This window comes from Rana temporaria, chromosome 9, assembly GCF_905171775.1.
Source record: "Rana temporaria chromosome 9, aRanTem1.1, whole genome shotgun sequence".
In the NCBI taxonomy this organism is placed as follows: domain Eukaryota; kingdom Metazoa; phylum Chordata; class Amphibia; order Anura; family Ranidae; genus Rana; species Rana temporaria.
The window spans coordinates 43165789-43185516 of NC_053497.1; the positions used below are offsets into that span (position 1 = coordinate 43165789).

General features: G+C 45.0%; 1 protein-coding gene across 1 annotated transcript in view; it reads right to left on the reverse strand.

Moving 5' to 3' along the window:
- RASGRP4 (RAS guanyl releasing protein 4) overlaps positions 1-19728 on the reverse strand; it is a 78442-nt gene that overhangs the window by 19764 nt on the left and 38950 nt on the right. The window contains exons 9-11 of the mRNA XM_040323294.1: positions 10940-11215; positions 5615-5695; positions 929-1036 (exon numbers count right to left, since the gene is read on the reverse strand). Coding sequence (XP_040179228.1) covers positions 929-1036; positions 5615-5695; positions 10940-11215 — 465 coding nt within the window. The remainder of the gene's footprint in view (positions 1-928; positions 1037-5614; positions 5696-10939; positions 11216-19728) is intronic.

A 19728-nucleotide genomic window follows, 5' to 3' on the forward strand; every position in this document is an offset into this window, starting at 1 on the left:
TCTGGGGTCAAAAATACCTCACATCTCATATTTAGACTAAAATGCAAAAAAATAAAAAAATAAATTGAAACTGTCATTTTTTCAAATGTTTCTTTAAGAGGCTGGGCGGGACTGACGTTTGACGTCACTTCCGCCCAGCAGAGCTATGGGGATGGGCGAAGGAGATTTTTCCTTCAGTTTCGTCACCAGCCAAACGGTCCCGATCGCCTCCGCCGCTACCGACGGCTATGGTAAGCGGCGGAGGGCGCGGGAGAGCGGCGGGAGGGGGGGGCCCCTCTCCCGCCGCCGATAACGGCGATCTCGCGGCGAATCCGCCGCGGAGACCGCCGTTATCGTTAACAGAACCGCTGACACTAAAGATTGATACCTCGGTTGTGGCAGCAGCTGCTGCCGTTACCGAGATATCAATCTTTAAAGTTAGGCCGTATAAAGACGTACGGCGGTTTGGAAGTGGTTAAACAATCGTACCTGCTAGGAGTTTACAAAATAATCATGAATACAGTGAAATGCTTTTGTTCACTCGTACTTCTCCAATGAAGAGGTGAACAGGATTGGATACTATGGGCTTCGTATATAATTGTTCTCATCATTCTGTAATTTCACTATTGCCTCCAAATACAACAATATTTCACAAGTGCTTGTTTGTTTTGTGTGTGATGGATTGCTGTGTGCAGGGTTAAAGCACAACAGGAAGTGGTCAGGAAGTGAGTGCGTTCACACTATGGCTGGCTGTGAAACAGTGATGTATCATTTGCAGGAACTGTATACTTAAATGGCAAAAATTAATAGTAAGTGTAGCCCGATGTTACAGAAATGGTTATATAGGGCACTTTTGAAAAGCTCCAGTCAAGGGATCTTTGTGTTGGACATAGTTTCAGTACTATAGTATGTCTATTTCTGCTATGTCTGACATCAAATGTATACTCACCTGCACCATTTGCTCTACACTGCGACTGAGGGCCTCGGGGTCTGGCTGTATGGCAATGTCAGGGGTCCAGTGGGGAATATCGGCAGGTGGCTTGTTGGCTGTGGTGGCCTGTGAGAAGGATATACATCATAAAAAACATTAAAAATGTTTGTTAAAAATAAATAAATTGGCAGAAAATAATATTTTTTGGGGAAAGAAAGCAATGATATCATTGGGTATAATGTAAAAGGTCAAAGCTGATGAATCACCATTGCTGCTAACTGCATAATCTCCAATAATAATTGGAGCTATAGCAGAAAAAGAATGTTGAACCCTTATGCCAGCTGCCTTTTATATTTCACCTCATCCCCCACCCTCCTACCCCCCCCCCCCCCCCTCCGTTTTAATATTTGATCTGAAGTCTAATAAACCACTCTATTTCTTAGGCTGCTAGTCTTCCAAGCTTGGCACCCTCTCTGGCACCTTATGCCCCAGCATTTGATTAGCAGTCCAGACACAAGTAATGATAACCGTGAGAACATACAAGGTTTGCTTAAAAAGTTTGGTGAATGGTATCATAAAAAAAGCAAAACAGAAGATACAAACCAATGACCTTTTTTTGGCCTTTAAAATAACTGCCATGCTCCACAACACACTTTTGGCAAATTTTATAAAGCACCTGGGAACTGTCAGCAAAGGCCTCTTTAGGAATTGATCACAGAAAAACTGTCACACATTTATGGATTTCCTTATGGATGATGTCATCGTTGTCGAAGAAGGCGATTAACAATGTCTTGACCTTGGACTTTTGAAGGCGACTCTTTTTGGGTCGCAGGAAAGATGGTGAAACCTTACCATCGATTGCTGATAGCACCAGGTCTCATCCCCTATGACGATGGTTTGCAGAAAGGATGGATCCTGGTCACACATGGTAATGAAATCTCCAGAGGTTTCCATCCGTTTAGCTTTCTAGTGGGAATAGATCTTCAGTTTACACAAATCTTAGCAGACAATGGTGTCCTTGCTAATGCCCAATTCTTCTGCCATCAATCGTAGAATGGTGAAGAAGAATAAGGGGGAAGCCGTTTTAGGCCCCCTTTCCTCATGGGATCACGGCACTGGCATTGAGGAAGTAGTTAAAGGGTTTTTTATAGATTTTTAGATATAATCTGAAAACCATTAAAGAACAGTGGGCCCTTGAAGAGAAGCAGGCCCTTGAAAAACAGTGGGCCCTTGAAGAACAGCGGGCCATTGAATAACAGCACGTTCTTGAAAAACAGTGTGCACTTGAAAAACAGTGGGCCCCTGAAGAACAGAGAGCCCGTGAAACACAGTGGGCCCCAGAAGAACAGCGGGCCATTAAACAGCAGGCCCTTGAAAAACAGAGAGCCCGTTAAACACAGTGGGCCCTTGAAGAACAGCGGGCTATTGAAAAACAGCAGACTCTTAAAACACAGTGTGCTCTTCAAAAACAGAGGGCCCCTGAAGAACAGTGGGCCCTTGAAGAACAGCTGGCCCCTAAAAACAGACAGCTCTTAAAAAATAGCAGGCCCTTGAAGATCAGTGGGCCCTAAAAGAACAGCTGGCCCTTGAAAAACAACATGCTCTTGAAAAAAGCAGGCTCTTGAAAAAACGCAGACCCTTGATGAACAGGCCCCTGAAAAACAGCAGGCCATTAAACATTTGCAGGCCCTTGAGGAACAGCGGGCTCATGAAAAACAGTGGGCTCCTGAAACACAGCGGGCCCTTGAAAAACAGGCTCTTGACAAACAGCAGGCCCTTGGAAACAGCAGGCCCTTGAAAATCAGTGGGCCCTAGAAGAACAGCTGGCCCTTGAAAAAGAGCAGGTCCATGAAGAACAGCAGGCCTGTGAAGAACAGAGGGCCCTTGAACCAAAGCAGCCCCTTGACAAACAGCAAACCCATGAAGATCAGTGGGCCCTAGAAGAACAGCTGGCCCTTGAAAAACAACATGCTCTTGAAAAATGCAGGCTCTTGAAAAACAGCAAGCCCATGAAGAACAGCAGGCCTGTGAAGAACAGAGGGCCCTTAAACCACAGCAGCCATTTGAAAAACAGCGTGCCCTTGAAACACAGTGGGCCCTTAAAGAACAGCAGGCCCTTAAAGAACAGCAGGCCCTTTAAAAACAGCAGGCCCTTTAAAAACAGCAGGCCCTTTAAAAACAACAGGCCCTTTAAAAACAGCAGGCCCTTGACAAACAGCAGGCCCTTGACAAACAGCAGGCCCTTGACAAGCAGCAGGCCCTTGACAAACAGCAGGCCCTTTAACCACTTACCCCCCGGACCATATTGCTGGTCAAAGACCAGAGCACTTTTTGCGATTCGGGACTGCGTCGCTTTAACTGACAATTGCGCGGTCGTGCGACGTGGCTCCCAAACAAAATTGGCGTCCTTTTTTTCCCACAAATAGAGCTTTCTTTTGGTGGTATTTGATCACCTCTGCGGTTTTTATTTTTTGCGCTATAAACAAAAATAGAGCGACAATTTTGAAAAAAATTAATATTTTTTACTTTTTGCTGTAATAAATATCCCCCAAAAATATATAAAAAAACATTTTTTTTCCTCAGTTTAGGCCGATACGTATTCTACGTATTTTTCGTAAAAAAATCGCAATAAGCGTTTATTGATTGGTTTGCGCAAAAGTTATAGCGTTTACAAAATAGGGGGTATTTTTATGTCATTTTTATTAATATATTTTTTTTACTAGTAATGGCGGCGATCAGCGATTTTTATTCGGTACTGCGACATTATGGCGGACACTTCGGACACTTTTGACACATTTTTGGGACCATTGGCATTTTTATAGCGATCAGTGCTATAAAAATGCATTGGATTACTATAAAAATGCAACTGGCAGTGAAGGGGTTAACACTAGGGGGCGGGGAAGGGGTTAAGTATGTCCCTGGGTGTGTTCTTACTGTGGGGGGGGTGGCCTCACTAGGGGAAACACTGATCCTCTGTTCATACATTGTATGAACAGAAGATCAGCATTTCCCCTGCTGACAGGACCGGGAGCTGTGTGTTTACACTCACAGCTCCCGGTCCCCGCTCTGTAACGAGCGATCGCGTGTGCCCGGCGGCGATCGCGCCCGCCGGGCACACGGACGGGAGTCGGGGGCACGCGCCCCTAGTGGCCGCTCTATTAGCCGACGTTATACTAAGGGCTCTCGCCCAGGAGAGCCGACCTGCCACCGTAGAATGACGGCGGCTGGTCGGCAAGTGGTTAAAAACAACAGGCCCTTTAAAAACAACAGGCCCTTGACAAACAGCAGGCCCTTTAAAAACAGCGGCCCCCTGAAAAACAACAGGCGCTTGAAAAACAGCAGGCCCTTAAAGAACAGTGGGTCCCTAAAGAACAGCAGACTCTTGAAAAACAGCAAGCCCTTGAAGAACACCAGGCTCTTGAAAGAAGCAGGCCCTTGAAGAACAGTGGGCCCTTAAAGAACAGCGGCCCTTGAAAAACAGCAGGCTCTTGAAACACAGCGGCCTCTTGAAAAAAAGCGGGCCCCTGAAGAACAGCAGGCCATTGAAGAACAGCGGGCCATTGAAGAACAGCAGGCACTTGAAGAACAGTGGCCCCTTGAAGAACAGTGGCCCCTTGAAGAACTGTGGCCCCTTTAGAACAGCCGACCCTTGAAGAACAGCCAGCCCTTAAGGTCATGTATCAATAAGGGTTATAGAGGTCAGGGATTGGTCAGTTAAGGTCAAGTAGCAGAGAAGGTTCTGGAAGGTCAGCAACTTAGTTAGAGATTGGTCACTTAAGGTCAGGTGTTTAGAGGGTTCTGGAAGGTTAGAAGTTTAAGCGGGGATTGGTTAATAAGGTCAGGTGACCTGGTAGAATATTCTAGAAGGCTGTTTCTGGCCTAGTTAAGGAGCGGTTTCGTTAGGGTCCATGCCAGTCGACAGAGAGAATACAGCTCTAGAGGGGAAGTTTTAAGAAAAAGGTTTAATGATAAATGCTGAGTGAGCTCAAGTCTCAGTGGCTGAGCTGAGTATGGTTATTGATAAATATATTTTTGGTTGAGAATATGAATTTATTCAAATAAAATTTGGTGTTATATTAATGAATTTATAAACCAATAAATCAAGCCGTGGCCAATATTATTCCAAAATAAATAAAATAAATAAATATATGTAATGATGTTAAATAAAAATGTATTATAGTTATATATTCTTGTTGTGTGTTTATTACTCTATGCATGTTTGTGGTTTGCATGATGCCTGTGATCCCATCAGACAGTCACTGATCTCGTGCCAGCATTTGTCGCACTCGCTCTATCATGTCTGGGGTTCTGCTTGTCGACGGCTGTCCCGAACGTGGCTCATCTTCAGTCATTTCCTTCCCATCCTAAAAGCGGTTGAACCAGTTTTCTTGCACCAACATTTCATGTGTCTCAGTTTTTCCCAATTTATAGCAGAGCTTGATGTTCACTCGTTGCTTCATTGCACTATGTGACCCTACCTCTCACACTGACTAGGTTCGCAGCGGGTTCACCCTGATGGTCACGTGTAATCTACATTAGGTGGCGCTTCTCGTGGTGTCTCTGGATAGCCATGTGTATGCGTGCACACCTGGCCCATGTTGCCATTGAGCCTGTGGATCATTCACCAAACTTTTTAGACTCACCTCGTATACCTCCTTGGTCAGAATTATACTAAAATTGAAAGCATTTCATCTAGTTTCTTACCAATATTTTGGAACTGCGTGGTTCCCGAGTGTAGGACAAGGAGTAGATCTCATCTTCTGTGTAAAAGGTATCTAATGATGTCTGTAAAAGAGGAACACCTACTTATTTCAGATCCAGAGAATGCCACTGATAATTGTTTTTTTACGTATTAAAAATTACAAAAGGCTTTCACAAAACACTTTAAAAATCCAAGAGCAGGGAATGGACTTGTTGAGGGGGGTGTATATGTGTGTGTTTATTTTAACCACTTGCCGACCTCCTCATGTAGATATACGTCAGCAGAATGGCACGGACAGGCACATCAACGTACCTGTACGTGCTCTGCTTGACGTGGGTGGGGGGTCCGATCGGGACCCCCCCCCCCGCTACATGCGGCGGTCGGTAAGCCTCGGGGAGCGATCCGGGACGACGGCGCGGCTATTCCTTTATAGCCGCTCCGTCGCGATCGCTCCCCGGAGCTGAAGAACGGGGAGAGCCGTAAGTAAACACGGCTTCCCCGTGCTTCACTATGGCGGCGCATCGATCGAGTGATCCCTTTTATAGGGAAGACTCGATCGATGATGTCAGTCCTACAGCCACACCCCCCTACAGTAGTAAACACACACTAAGTGAACACTAAATGTTACAGCGCCCCCTGTGTTTAAATCCCAAACTGCAACTGTCATTTTCACAATAAAGAATGCAATTTAAATGCATTTTTTGCTGTGAAAATGACAATAGTCCCAAAAATGTGTCAAAATTGTCAGAAGTGTCCGCCATAATGTCGCAGTCACGAAAAAAATCGCTGATCGCCGCCATTAGTAGTAAAAAAAATAAAAATGCAATAAAACTATCCCCTATTTTGTAAACGCTATAAATTTTGCGCAAACCAACCGATAAACGATTATTGCGATTTTTTTTTTTACCAAAAATAGGTAGAAGAATACGTATCGGCCTAAACTGAGGGAAAAAAAAAATTATATATGTTTTTGGGGGATATTTATTATAGCAAAAAGTAAAAAATATTGCATTTTTTTCAAAATTGTCGCTCTATTTTTGTTTATAGCGCAAAAAATAAAAACCGCAGAGGTCATCAGATACCACCAAAAGAAAGCTCTATTTGTGGGGAAAAAAGGATGCCAATTTTGTTTGGAAGCCACGTCGCACGACCGCGCAATTGTCTGTTAAAGCGACGCAGTCCCGAACTGTAAAAACCCCTTGGGTCTTTAGGCAGCATATTGGTCCGGGGCTTAAGTGGTTAAGCAAGAATGCAGTTAACATTAAGGATGGCCGCAACATTTGGCCAACAGGACAGTACAGGAACATAGTTACTTTAACAGGATAATGTGAGATCGAACTGGTAACACTGAGCACAGTATTGAACGTTAATCATTAAACATCATGTGGGTGGTGGTTGGTTTTATACCTCTTCTTTATAAAAGAAGAGGTGGCGGCCTCGTCTATCAAACCACAGGGTGTGATTTAGGCTGGAAGTGTGGCTTTTGGAGTTAGAGGGTCCTTTGTTATTAGTCTAGTTTTATACTAATAAGTGTATTTAAAGCATTGTTATTGATTGCTGTGCTTCAAAAAAGGCTGTGTTTCTTTTTGTGTTTCAATTATGTTTATTGAAAAGATTTATAAAATAGTACAAAAGCATCCCAAGACATTAGCATGTGTTAGCAAACGCAAGCAAAGGCCCATACAGCAATTATTAAATATAACATAAAGTCCAACAGAAGTATTAACAAAATTCGACAAAAAAAACAAACTCTAGGGCATGACCCAAAATGCATCCAAATAAAAATAACAAACAATCAGTGCTTACCCCATAGACCCCAAGCCTTACAGGCCGAGGATCCCTGGGCAAAAGATCATAGGCCCATCTTACTGTCAGAACTATGGGCCAAATCCTCAAAAGGGATACGCAGGCGGAACTGCTGTTCAGCCTGCGTATTCCTGTGCCTATCTTTGGAACTGATCCTCAGAAGCAGTTTTCCAAAGATAGGCAGAAGATCTGACATCTGTAAGACACTTACACTGTCAGATCTTAGGATGCATTACCGCATCCGGGGGCATTTCGCATTGAAATGCCGCTTTGCGTATGCAAATGAGGACTTACGGAGATCCACAAAGCTTTTCAGCTTTGTGTTTTCTGCGTAAGTTTACGTTTGCATACGTAAAATTAGTTCTGCTTTTACAAAGTGTAAACTAGTAACACCTTGTAAAAACAGACCTTTTTTTCGATCGCTGCGATTTTTTTTAAATTTTGAATTTTTTTTCCCGGCGCGTAACTTTTTTTTTTTACCCGACGCAACTTTATTGTCCCATCGCAATCCACAAAGCCCGGCGTAACGTAATTTTGCGCGCTGCCCGTCGGGAAAATGACGTCACGAGCATGCGCAGTACGGCCGGCGCGGGAGCGCGCCTCATTTAAATTGTCATCGCCCCCTGCAGAAGAGGACCGCCTTGTGCCGGAGACATTTAAGTTACACGGCCTGAAATTTCTAGGTAAGTGCTTTGTGGATCGGGCACTTAGGTAGAAATTTTAAGTCAGTGTAACTTAAATGGCAAAAGATAAGTTAGGCAGGATTTTTGAGGATTTGGCCCTATAACCTCAGCATGAGGACCAGTGTTTGAGAATTCTTGAGAAAGAAGAACAGAAAAAAGGAAAGAGAGAAAGAAGAAACAGTAGAGCAACCGTCCAGTGCCCCAAAATCCATCTAATACCACTATAACTACGTCTCCAGCGTCCTTAAATCATTAGTAAGATATCCAAGCCATGGGTCCCATACTCCATGGAATAACTTAATTTTATCCTGGACCAGTGCCGTCAATTGTTCGTTCAACATCAGCCAGGATAATTTTAGTTTAAGCTGATCGAATGGCAGGGCGGCGGATCACCAATTTCTGGCTATTGTAATCTTCGCCGATATAAAAATAAAAGTAAGCAGCCGCCTTTGGGCCTTAGAGGCCTCCACAACCCTGCCACCCAAAAGAGCCTGTTTAGCTGATTTCACCATGTTCAACTGAGTCAGAGAATAAATGAAAATTATAAACCCTGATCCAGAACCTCCAAACCTTAGGGCATGTCCACCAAATATGGTATGTGGTCCCAATCTGGCCACAACCCCTGTGTTTCTTTTTGTAAGGAAACCTCCACCTATTCCATATGTAAAACTTAAGTTTGTTTTTCTCTGAAGAATGAGATCAGGGACTTGGCAGGGTAAATCAATTTTTGGAGGATGGTTTCTTTCCCAGAGGCGGCTCTCTAATTAGGCAAATTAGGCGGTCGCCTAAGGCCTTGCACTCACAGGGGCCTCAAGGCCACCTTATTTGCCTGTGATCAATACTAATGTTGGTGCCATCGGATCTCTATCACCCCTCTCTCTTTCTCACCTCCCCCTCTCTCCCTCCTCTTGCTTTGGCTGACTATGTCTGATGGGTGAGGAGGGTGCCCTGGAAGTGGTGCTGATCACCTGTGTGCTAGATCCGTGCATTTTCTGCAGCCATTTTTCTGGCTTTAATAATTTTTCCCATTATAGGCGTGAGTGGGGCCTCATGTCTAAGTTTTGCCTAAGGCCTAGAACTGCCTTTCCCACAAAGGGTATAATAGTGATACAATTTTTACAGCCTTTGGAAATCTTGACTCCACAAATATCTCCTGTCAGGTATTTATTGCAATCTGCTTCTCTATTATTAGATTTCCTCACTTCTTGTCAAGACATACTGGGCTTAACAAAAGCATCCCGCGTGCGGTATTTAGGTGTCCAGACACATTTTGCCTAAACACTGCATGCGAACCTGAAACTGTCAATTCACTATACAGTTTTGCGGTATTTACTGCAAAACACTTGGTAAATGAACAGGCGTTAAACTAATTTCACAGAAGGAAATATGTAATTAAATGCATGTGGTAATTTAGTGGTCCAGGCATGCAGTATTTAAGGAATGTGTATGATTTTAACTGGTTAAATTGGTTAAGGAGCGGGTGGCCTCTGGCATCCTTAACCAGTAAGGCTCCATTCACACCTTGGCGACAAAACGCCCGACGCTCGTGCCGCTGGAGGGGAGAATTGCCATTGATGTCTATGAGATGGTTCACATCTCATAAACGCTGTACGCCTGCCGCCTGAAAACAAGTCCCGGACCCTTTTTTTCAGGCGGCATTGGCGTTCGGCCATAGACATCAATGGCAATTCTTTGTGAAAAAAAAAAGTAACCTAATCGCGGCAAAATACGCCGCGTACGCGGCGTTACAATGTGAATGGGGGCTTACTGTCATGGTTGTTAAGGAGCGGGTGGCCACCACATCCTTAACAATCAATGAGCCATCAGCTGTCGACATGGTTCCCCACTGATAGCTGAATGTAAAGAAAATAATTGCTGACATTAAAAAACTCACTGGGGAAAAAGTTGTGCCCCCCCCCAATACATACTACGCCACTGAGTCTAGTATGGATTTTGAAGGGGAACCCCTGTGTCAAAACAAAAAAAAAACATGTAAGCCCCCCCCCCCCCAAATCCATACCAGACCCTTATCCGAGTATGCAGCCCGACAGGCCAGGAAAGGACCCCCCCCAACTACACCAGGCCACATGTCCTGAATTTAGGGGTGGGTGCTTTGGGGCAGGTAGGCCCCCCCCCAAAGCACCTTGTCCCCATGCTGACAAGGGCCTCTTCCTCACAACCCAGGCTGGTGGTTGAGAGGGTCTGTGGGCAAGGGGGCTTATCAAAATCTGGAAGCCCCCCTTTAATACTCTCTCGGCCGCCTACTCGGATAATAAGGTAATAAGGTCTGGTATGGACCTTTTTTTTGCGTGGGACTCAGAATCCTTACCAGGCACAAAGGGTTTAGTATATATTGGGGGGGACCCCATACCAATTTATCTGTGATTTTTTAATGCCGGCAATTTTTTTCTTGTACATTGAGCTGATCAGTGGGGGACCCCGGAGTCAGCTGATGATTCATCAGTTGTTAAGGATGTGGTGGCTGCCCGCTCTTTAACAACTATGACAGTTAGTGGTTAGTAGGGCGCGGCGGCCGCTGGCTGCTTAACAACCATGACAGTTACTGGTTGTAAAGAATGCCATTGGATGCTGGAGTTAAATTAACGCAAGGTTTCACTACTAAAATATTGCATCACTTCAGAAAATAGCGCATTTGGTATTTTAGTAGCGTTTTTTTAGTAAGTTAAAAAATAAAAATGTTTTAAAAACGCTGTGTGGTATCTAACTGTATACTCAGATGCGGTAAGATACAGCTTTGTGAATGGAGCCCACTATACTGTATGTACTACATGCATTATGCTTTTGTGAATGAATGTTTATACTTAGTTCTATACTCACTGTTAGCAGCAGTATCACATCCTTGTTGGCTTGGAATGGTGGAACGGCTTTCTGCAGCTGCCGAAGCTCCAGGATGTGCTGGTAAAGACTCTGCAGTTTGCTGACATTGATTTTCCCATTATCCAAATAATCAGGTAAAGCCTCATTGAGTGAAACTAGATCCTTGAGCTGGACACCGAGAATCGGAATCTTAAATCCACCACATTCGTTGTAGACTCTCCGATATGTACTGTAGTTACTGCTTGAGGACAGCAACTCTGTCATTTCGCTGAGCGTCTGGCCAAGAAAAAGCATTGGAGGGTTATTCTAAAGGGACACACTAGCTCAAAACCTGTAAAATGTGTTACCATCCCTGGATAGATATTAGAATCACGTACGCCTATACTGTATTTGCTGATTTGAGCTTAACTCCCCTAAAAACATTTCCTTTAAAGTGGATGTAAATCCACTCTCATCCTTTCTAAACTACTGCCATAGTGCTGATCTATAAGGATATAGATGCCTCCTGCATGTATCCTTACCTGTCAAATGTTTCCCCTCTGCCTGTTATAAGAACTGAAAAACTGCAGATTCTGTGGGTGGGTCTGTTGTCTGGAGCTCTGTGGGTGGAGTCATAATGTCAGTAAACTCCCCGCCCTCCTGTGTATTCCTTACACTAAATTCTGCTATGATCACTAACATCCAGTTAAAATCCAGAAAAGTAACCACATGACTTCAGAAAAGGAGTGGGAATTAAAAAATAATGCCTGTCTCCAGGCTAGTGCATGAGATATTCTGGTCCTGTGCTACAAATGGCATGTAAACACACATAAAAAAATACACATACAGACATGCAATAAAAACCTCACCTGACTACAATTACAATCATGTGTGAATGGAGGCTTAAACTGTAATCCAGGATAAGCAAATATTGTCTAAATACAAGAGTCATGTGTATTGAACTGGAATCTTGGTGTGCTTTGTGTGTTTCTTCCAGATCTCTGCAGTAATCCAGTCTGAGGCTCGATTCACATCTATGTATGTTGCTTTTGAGCGTTTCTGCAGTGCTTTTTGCTGTGCTTTCTGTGTTTTTTTACTGTGATTTACATTTTTTTTTTACACAGTATATAGCTGGTTGCTAAGGAGGGGGCTGGGAAGGCGGCCGCGGCATCCTTAATAACCGATGAGTCATCAGCTGTCAGTGAGCTTCCCCTGACAGCTAAATGTAAAAAAAAGAATTGCTGACAAAAAAAAATCCTTAAAAAAAACAGTGTGGGTCCGCCCCCCCCCTCCCCCCAGGCCCGGCAGGTCAGGAAAGGGAGGAGACGAGCAAGCGCCCCCATCCTATACCATACCAGACCGCAACATGGAAGGGGTGGGTACTTTGGAGCAGCAGGGGCTCTGCACCCCCACTCCAAAGCACCATGTCCCCATGTAGGGAATATTTTTTAAAATGGGTTCCTATGGAACACATTCACATCAATGCATTTTTGTGCCTCTGCGGTTTTGGAAAGTGTCTGGGATTTTTTTTTTTTACACACAATACTGTGTTTTGCCCCCCATGGCAATTTTTTTTTTTTTTTTTTTTAAATGGCGTGGGTTCCCCCCAAAATCGTTACGAGACCCTTATCCGAGCATGCAGCCTGGTAGGTCAGGAAAGGGAGGGGATGAGAGAGCGCCCCCCTCCTGAACCATACCAGACCGCATTCCCTTAACATGGGAGTGGGGGGGTGGGTGCTTGCATGACGTCATCCGGAGACCCCGCCCCTCTTGACATCACGGACCCATCATGCTCCGGTCAGTGAAGTGTTCTGGTAGAGGGGGTGTCCCCCTGTCGGAACACAATAGCTCAGAAGGGGAGATCGCTATACTAAAGTTGGATTGTTAGTACAGCGACTCCAACCTGAGCTGTCAGTTTTTTTTCATTCAACCCACTGAGTTAAATAAAATTAAAAAATAGTAGTGTATACCCAGCTTTTCTCTGATTTTGATGTGTGTGTTTTTGTAGAGCTTTTGTCTGTGTAAATAAATCATTCACCTTACTGAATTCGTCTCAATCTGCCACAGAGTCCTGACCTCACAAATGCACTTCTGGAAGAATGGTCAAACATTCCCATAGACACACTCCTCAACCTTGTGGACAGCCTTCCCAGAAGAGTTGAAGCTGTTATAGCTGCAAAGGGTGGGCCAACTCAATATTGAAACCTACGGACTAAGACTGGGATGCCATTAAAGTTCATGTGCGTGTAAAGGCAGGCGTCCCAATACTTTGGCCCCATAACATGCCCCTGTATGTCTTATTACATTTATTATATACATTTTTCCAATTTTGGATAGAGTGGGAAAGGGTTTTATATTCTCACAGTTTGTTCTGCTATATGGGGCTCTGTTAGAGAGATTTAGCCTTACTTCCTGTTCTGATGACAATGTTTTGCCAGACAGGAAGTGAGAGAATTCAGCAACGCAGACCCCTGTCAGATTTTTATATCTGTCTGCGTCCATGTTGCAGATTTTGCCTTGCTTCATATACTAAATGTTTCTATGGCAACAAGTTAATGGCACGACAACACCTGTGGTTAATGCTCAACAGTTTATCACTGGTAATTCTAAACTTTTGAGTTTACAGTTTTACTATATGTCATAATGAGTTACAATATAGAAACATCCCTTAAAAAGCACACAAGGATCACTCTAAAATCAGCATTAGAAGAAACAAGTTGCAATTTTATCGCAAAATAAAGGTAGACTATTCTTGCCTGCTAGAAGCACGACTGCTGCAACAAAAGAAGAAACAGGACTTGTTTCCAGTTCATTTTGGCTGAGATTTCTTGCCTTGTCAATACACAGCCCAGGGCCCCTCTCCTCAGGCTGCCTGTGTTGATTGTGCAGACTGTGGCCCAGGCCCCCGGCTGCTCACTCCTCCCCATCCACCTTAACCACTTGCCGACCGCGCCATACACATTTTACTGCTACAGCGCGGTCGAGTTACTGTGACAGGACGTCCCTGGGACGTCCTCCCAGAATCCTCCACTTGCGCCCCCCCTAGAAGACCCGGCGCATCACGGATCGCGGTAAATTGCTGCTGATAGGGGCCGTTTACCACGTGATCGCTCCGTCAAATGACGGAGCGATCACTTGTAAACGAACCGGCGTCGTGATGACGCCGGTTCCTCCTTCTCCTCTCTGTACCGATCGGTACAGTGTGAGAGGAGAGGGGGAGAGCGGGTGGCAGCAGCACTGAGGGCTGGATCTGTGACAAATGCAGTCACAGATCCAGCCATCCATCCATCCCAGCTCAGCTATCCCTGCGCAATACTCTGCAATACCCCAATACTCTGCAATACCCCAATACTCTGCAATACTCTGCAATACCCCAATACTCTGCAATACCCTGTGCAATACTCTGCAATACCCCAATACTCTGCGATACTCTGCAATACCCCAATACCCTGCGTGATAATCTGCAATACCCCAATACTCTGCAATACCCTGCGCGATACTCTGCAATACCCCAATACTCTGCAATGCCCTGCGCGATACTCTGCAACACCCCAATACTCTGCAATACCCTGCACTATACTCTGCAATACCCCAATACTCTGCAATACCCCAATACTCTGCAATACTCCGCAATACCCCAATACTCCGCAATACGTCCCCCCCTCCTGCCACCCTCCGGTGCTTTTACAGACTCACCGCTACGATCGAAGCCAGGATATTTTTTTTTTCAGTCTTCCCAGCCTAGAGGTGAGATGTGGGGTCTTATTGACCCCTTATCTCACTGTAAAGAGGACCTGTCATGCTATATTCCTATTACAAGGGATGTTTACATTCCTTATAATAGGAATAAAAGTGATAAAAAAATGTATTTTTGGGGAAAAAAGTGTCAAAATCAAGTAAATATAGTAAAATTAACAATAATTTTTATTTATTTTTTTAAAGCACCCCTGTCCCCGTGTGCTCGCATGCAGAAGCGAACGCATACGTAAGTACCGCCCACATATGAAAACGGTTTTCAAGCTACACATGTGAGGTATCTCTGCGAACGTTAGAGCGAGAGCAATCATTTTGGCCCTAGACCTCCTCTGTAACTAAAAACATGTAACCAATAAAAGTAATTAAAGCGTCGCCTATGGGGATTTTTAAGTAGCAAAGTTTGGCGCCATTCCATGAGCGTGCGCAATTTTGAAGTGTGACATGTTGGGTATCTATTTACTCGGCGTAACTTCATCTTTCACATTATGAAAAAAAATTGGGCTAACTTTACTGTTTTTTTTTTAAGCACAAAACTGTTTTTTTTTTAAAAACACGCGTTCAAAAAAATTCTGCGAAAATACCATGCGAGATAAAAAGTTGTAACGGCCGCCATTGTATTCTCTAGGGTCTTTGCTAAAAAAGCATATATAATGTTTTGGGGTTCTATGCAATTTTCTAGCAAATAAATTATGATTTTTCCATGTAGGAGAGAAATGTCAGAATTGGTCTGGGTGTTCCAGAACGCCTGATGGTGCTCCCTGCATGTTGGGCCTCTGTATGTGGCCACGCTGTGTAAAAGTCTCACACATGTGGTATTGCCATACTCGGGAGGAATAGCAGAATGTGTTTTGGGGTGTAATTTGTGGTATGTATATGCTGTGTGTGAGAAATAACCTGCTAATATGACAGAAACAAGTTATTTTTTTTTAACGAATTTTCAGTCGTTTTTCTTTTATAGCGCAAAAAATAAAAAACCCAGAGGTGATCAAATACCACCAAAAGAAAGCTCTATTTGTGTGAAAAAAAGGACAAAAATTTCAAATGGGTACAATGTTGTAATTGTCATTCAAATTGTGAGAGCACCGAAAGCTGAAAATTGGTCTGGTCAGGAAGGGGGTTTAAGTGCCCAGTGGTCAAGTGGTTAAAGGTGCAGGGAGGCTCCTCCAGTGTCACCTGGCCTGTCACTCAGGACCTTGGTAGAGGCCAGCGATGAAGAAAGATTTTGTCAGTCCAGCTTTCATTAACCCAGCCGCTGCCAATCTCCCCGGCCTTTAGGGCGGCATTGCCTTCTTTCCCCCCACTCCACCCTCAGCAGCCCCGCCGCCCAAACACACACCGGATCAGGTGAAGGGGTGACGTGGCTCCTCTCACTGGATCTATATTCTTTGTTGGCGGTTCCCCTTCGAGCCGCGGTGGCGAACGCCCTCCCCTGTGAAATGGAAAAGAAATGGCTGCACATCGAAGAAAGTCCAATTAGCCATTTAGTGAATCACCAAAGTGACATCAAAGGACACCAGAAATACAGTCTTGTAGATGCGTTTCACACAGTGTGAAACGGCTAATTGGACTTTCTTCGATGTGCAGCAATTTCTTTTCCATTTCACAAATCCACAAAGGCGGGTCGGTGATAGCACTTGATTAAAGCCCTTATCAGGCCCAGCTATTCACCTGTAGCGGTGATTTCTTAATTTCTTATGGTGAACGCCCTGCCCTGTGATTCCTCCACTCCTCCTCTCTCACTTAGTGGCTCTCCATATGCCTCCCTCTGCATGTCACGCAGCACCCACTGAGAGGCCGATCCTGGGTGTCACAGCATGCCACCAAAGCTTAAAGCGCCAGGCCCAGGGCTGTGTGCCACTTGAGCTTCGGTGCCCCCCCACCTCTGTCCCAGCTTGCAGCACCTGGGCGCGGTGCAGCCTGTGCACCCTCCCAGGATTGGCCCTGCTGACTTGTCCATTTACACCCAGATAGCTCCGATCTGATAAAAACAAATGGAAGATGATCCATTCTCCTCCATCTAGCCGGATCAGATCAGAGGATAGTTGGCTGTAAAGCAGTGGTCATCAACCTTGTCCTCATGGCCCACTAACAGGCCAGGTTTTATGTATTATCTTAGATTAGAATACTGTAATCACTGAGCAGCAAATTATATCACCTGTGATGTATTTCAGTTCTCTTGCAAACCTGGCCTGTTAGGCCTCGTACAGACGACCGGATCTATCCGCTGGGATTGATCCGCGGATCAGTTCCAGCAGATAGATCCGGTCGTGTGTACGGCCTAGCGGACATTTCCCCGCGGATTAAAATCCGGCCGACGGATTTCAAGCGGATAAAAATTTCTTAGCATGCTAAGAAATCTATCCGCTTGAATCCTGTCCAGCGGACTGATCCGGTCGTCTGTACAGACTCACCGGATCAGTCCGTCCGCTCCCCTCCCTCGCATGCGTTGTAATGATTCGACGCATGCGTGGAAGTATTTACCTTCCTGCGTCGCGCACGTCGTGGCATCATCGGCGCGACACGTCACCGCGGATTTCGATCTGATGGTGTGTACAGCCATCAGATCCAAATCCGCCAGAGGATTTATCTGCTGGAAACGGTCCGGCGGACCGTTTCCAGCGGATATCCTCTGGTGTGTACGGGGCCTTAGTGGGCCCTGAAGACAGGGTTGATGACCTCAGGTGTAAAGGACAGCCGGTCCATTTACATCCAACTGCCCATAGAGCAAAGTAGACATGGACTTATCATCTGGCCGCTCTCCTGCTCAGCTCAGCAAAGGATCAACAGGCAGATACCCTGCCTAGGAAAACGAGATCTGGCCCATGTGAAAGGGGCCTAAGTAACTGTGACCCATTACAGAGAACCTCATACAAAACCTTCTGGACTCTCTACTGAAGTCTTACTAGGTTCTTCATACAATAACACACAAAATAAGAGATAACAAGTCAAGACTGCTACTGAACTGTTTCCTGCAGCAGGGTAAAACCACGGAATCAACAGCGAAAAAAAAAACACCGTATTCGTTTCTGTGGTGAGGGCTTGTGGTAAAATTCTTAGAATGAGACAATGCATTGGATTGTGACAGAGTTCAGACTCTCTCATAGGTCTGGGCAGTCACACTTACGTTAGGCTGTGACTCACGCCCTGACACACCAGACCTTTGCTTCTACCTTCTAGATATTATTCTTCATTTGACTATGACACAGTTTTCTGCAGTCTCATTCTTCCCTCAAACTTTCCAAAAAACTTTACAGAAAAGAAAGCGTAAAACAGCAGAACAATGTTTAGGCCTCATGCACACAGGACATAAAAACACAGGCGTTTCACTTTTTTCTTCAGCCTCTAAATGCACCTCTATGTTAGTCTATGGGCTAGATTCAGGTACGGCGGCGCTTCTTTAGGTCGGCGTAGCGAATCCCCTTTGCACTACGCCGACGTAAGATAGTGAGGCAAGTACTGTATTCACAAAGCACTTGCCTCCTAAGTTATGTCGGCGTAGCGCAAATGGCCCGGTGTAATTCAAAATAGGCAGGTACTGTAGGGGGCGTGTTGTATGGTAATGAATTCACGATTCATTACCATACATTCAAATGAGGCACCGATCGTACGGCGCATGCGCGCACATGCTCAGTATCACGTTGCAAATACTCAATGCTTTCGACGTGAACGTAACTTACGCCCAGCCCCATTCACGGATGACTTACGCAAACGACGTAAAACGTGAAATATTCTACGCTGATCCGACGTCCATACTTAACATTGGCTGTGCCATCTTTTTGGTGGTTTATCTTTACGCCTGAAAACGCCTTACGTAAACGGCGTATCTTACATGCGACGGCCATGCGTACGTTCGTGAATAGGCGTATCTTGATCATTTGCATATTTTCGGCGTAAATCGACGTACACGCCCCTAGCGGCCAGTGTAAATATGCAGCTAAGATACGACGGCGTAGGAGACTTACGCCGGTCGTATCTTAGCAACAGATAAGCGTATCTCAGATTGAGAATACGCTTATAGATACGACGGCGCGGCATTCGGACTTACGACGGCGTATCTACTGATATGCCGTCGTAAGTCTTTGTGAATCTAGCCCTATATGTCCATGCACACATAGGTGTTTACAGGTGTATTAGAAGAGGAGAATTTAGAGGCTCAAAAAAAACCAAAAAAACACTTGCGTGTTCAGGAGATGAGTGTTTGAGCAGAGTTAACACTTGGTGCGCCTAAACGCCTGTAAACACGCCTAAATACTAGGCATGTTTATCGCTTAAGTGTTTATTTCAGTGGCGGCTGATGGTAATTTTTTACCTCCCCTGCTCTCCCCGGTCATTACGGCTCACAGTGGCTTCCGTTTCCTCCCTTCTCCTCGGCAGCCAATTGGGATGCCTCTCCTTTCGGCCAATTGGGAAATGGTCTCAGACCCGCTTTCTGATTGGCCGGGAGAAGGATCGGTGTTTCAATAGTGAATATTCCTTCACTATTGTAACACACCTGGGTGGCTCATAGCGCAATGCTCTGCTCCCCGAACCCACCCTATCTTGAAGCATATTAGAGCCTCAGGCTCTAATCAGGTGCTTCAAAAAACACCCCCCCACTGTTGAAAGTCATGCGTCTGGCAAGGGGCCAAACGCATAGATAGGGGGGCGGTGCAGTGTTGGAAGAAGCAATGTCAAGTAGCTTTCTATATTGTGAACACACACACACACATATACACACACATTATACCTTTCTATCCAGCAGGTGGCACTGCAGTGTTATAATGTGTTATTCTATGGTGGTAATGTAGTCACAGGATGTTCTGTCTATGTTCAGTGCATGTACTTGTATATTCCTTCTTCCTGTTCATGATAAAGATATCCTCCATAAAAGTAAAGCTATCCTCTGCATACAACAAACTTGCTGTGCATGATTTCAATAACCGGCTAATAGGTTATGGGACCCAGGCATTCGAGAGGATACCCCAGCGCACCAAGCAGCACCCAGTGGTACTGGAAAGCATACTCTGAGTACAGCAAGTCAGTGAATGCTGTATACAACCTGATGAAACATGGAA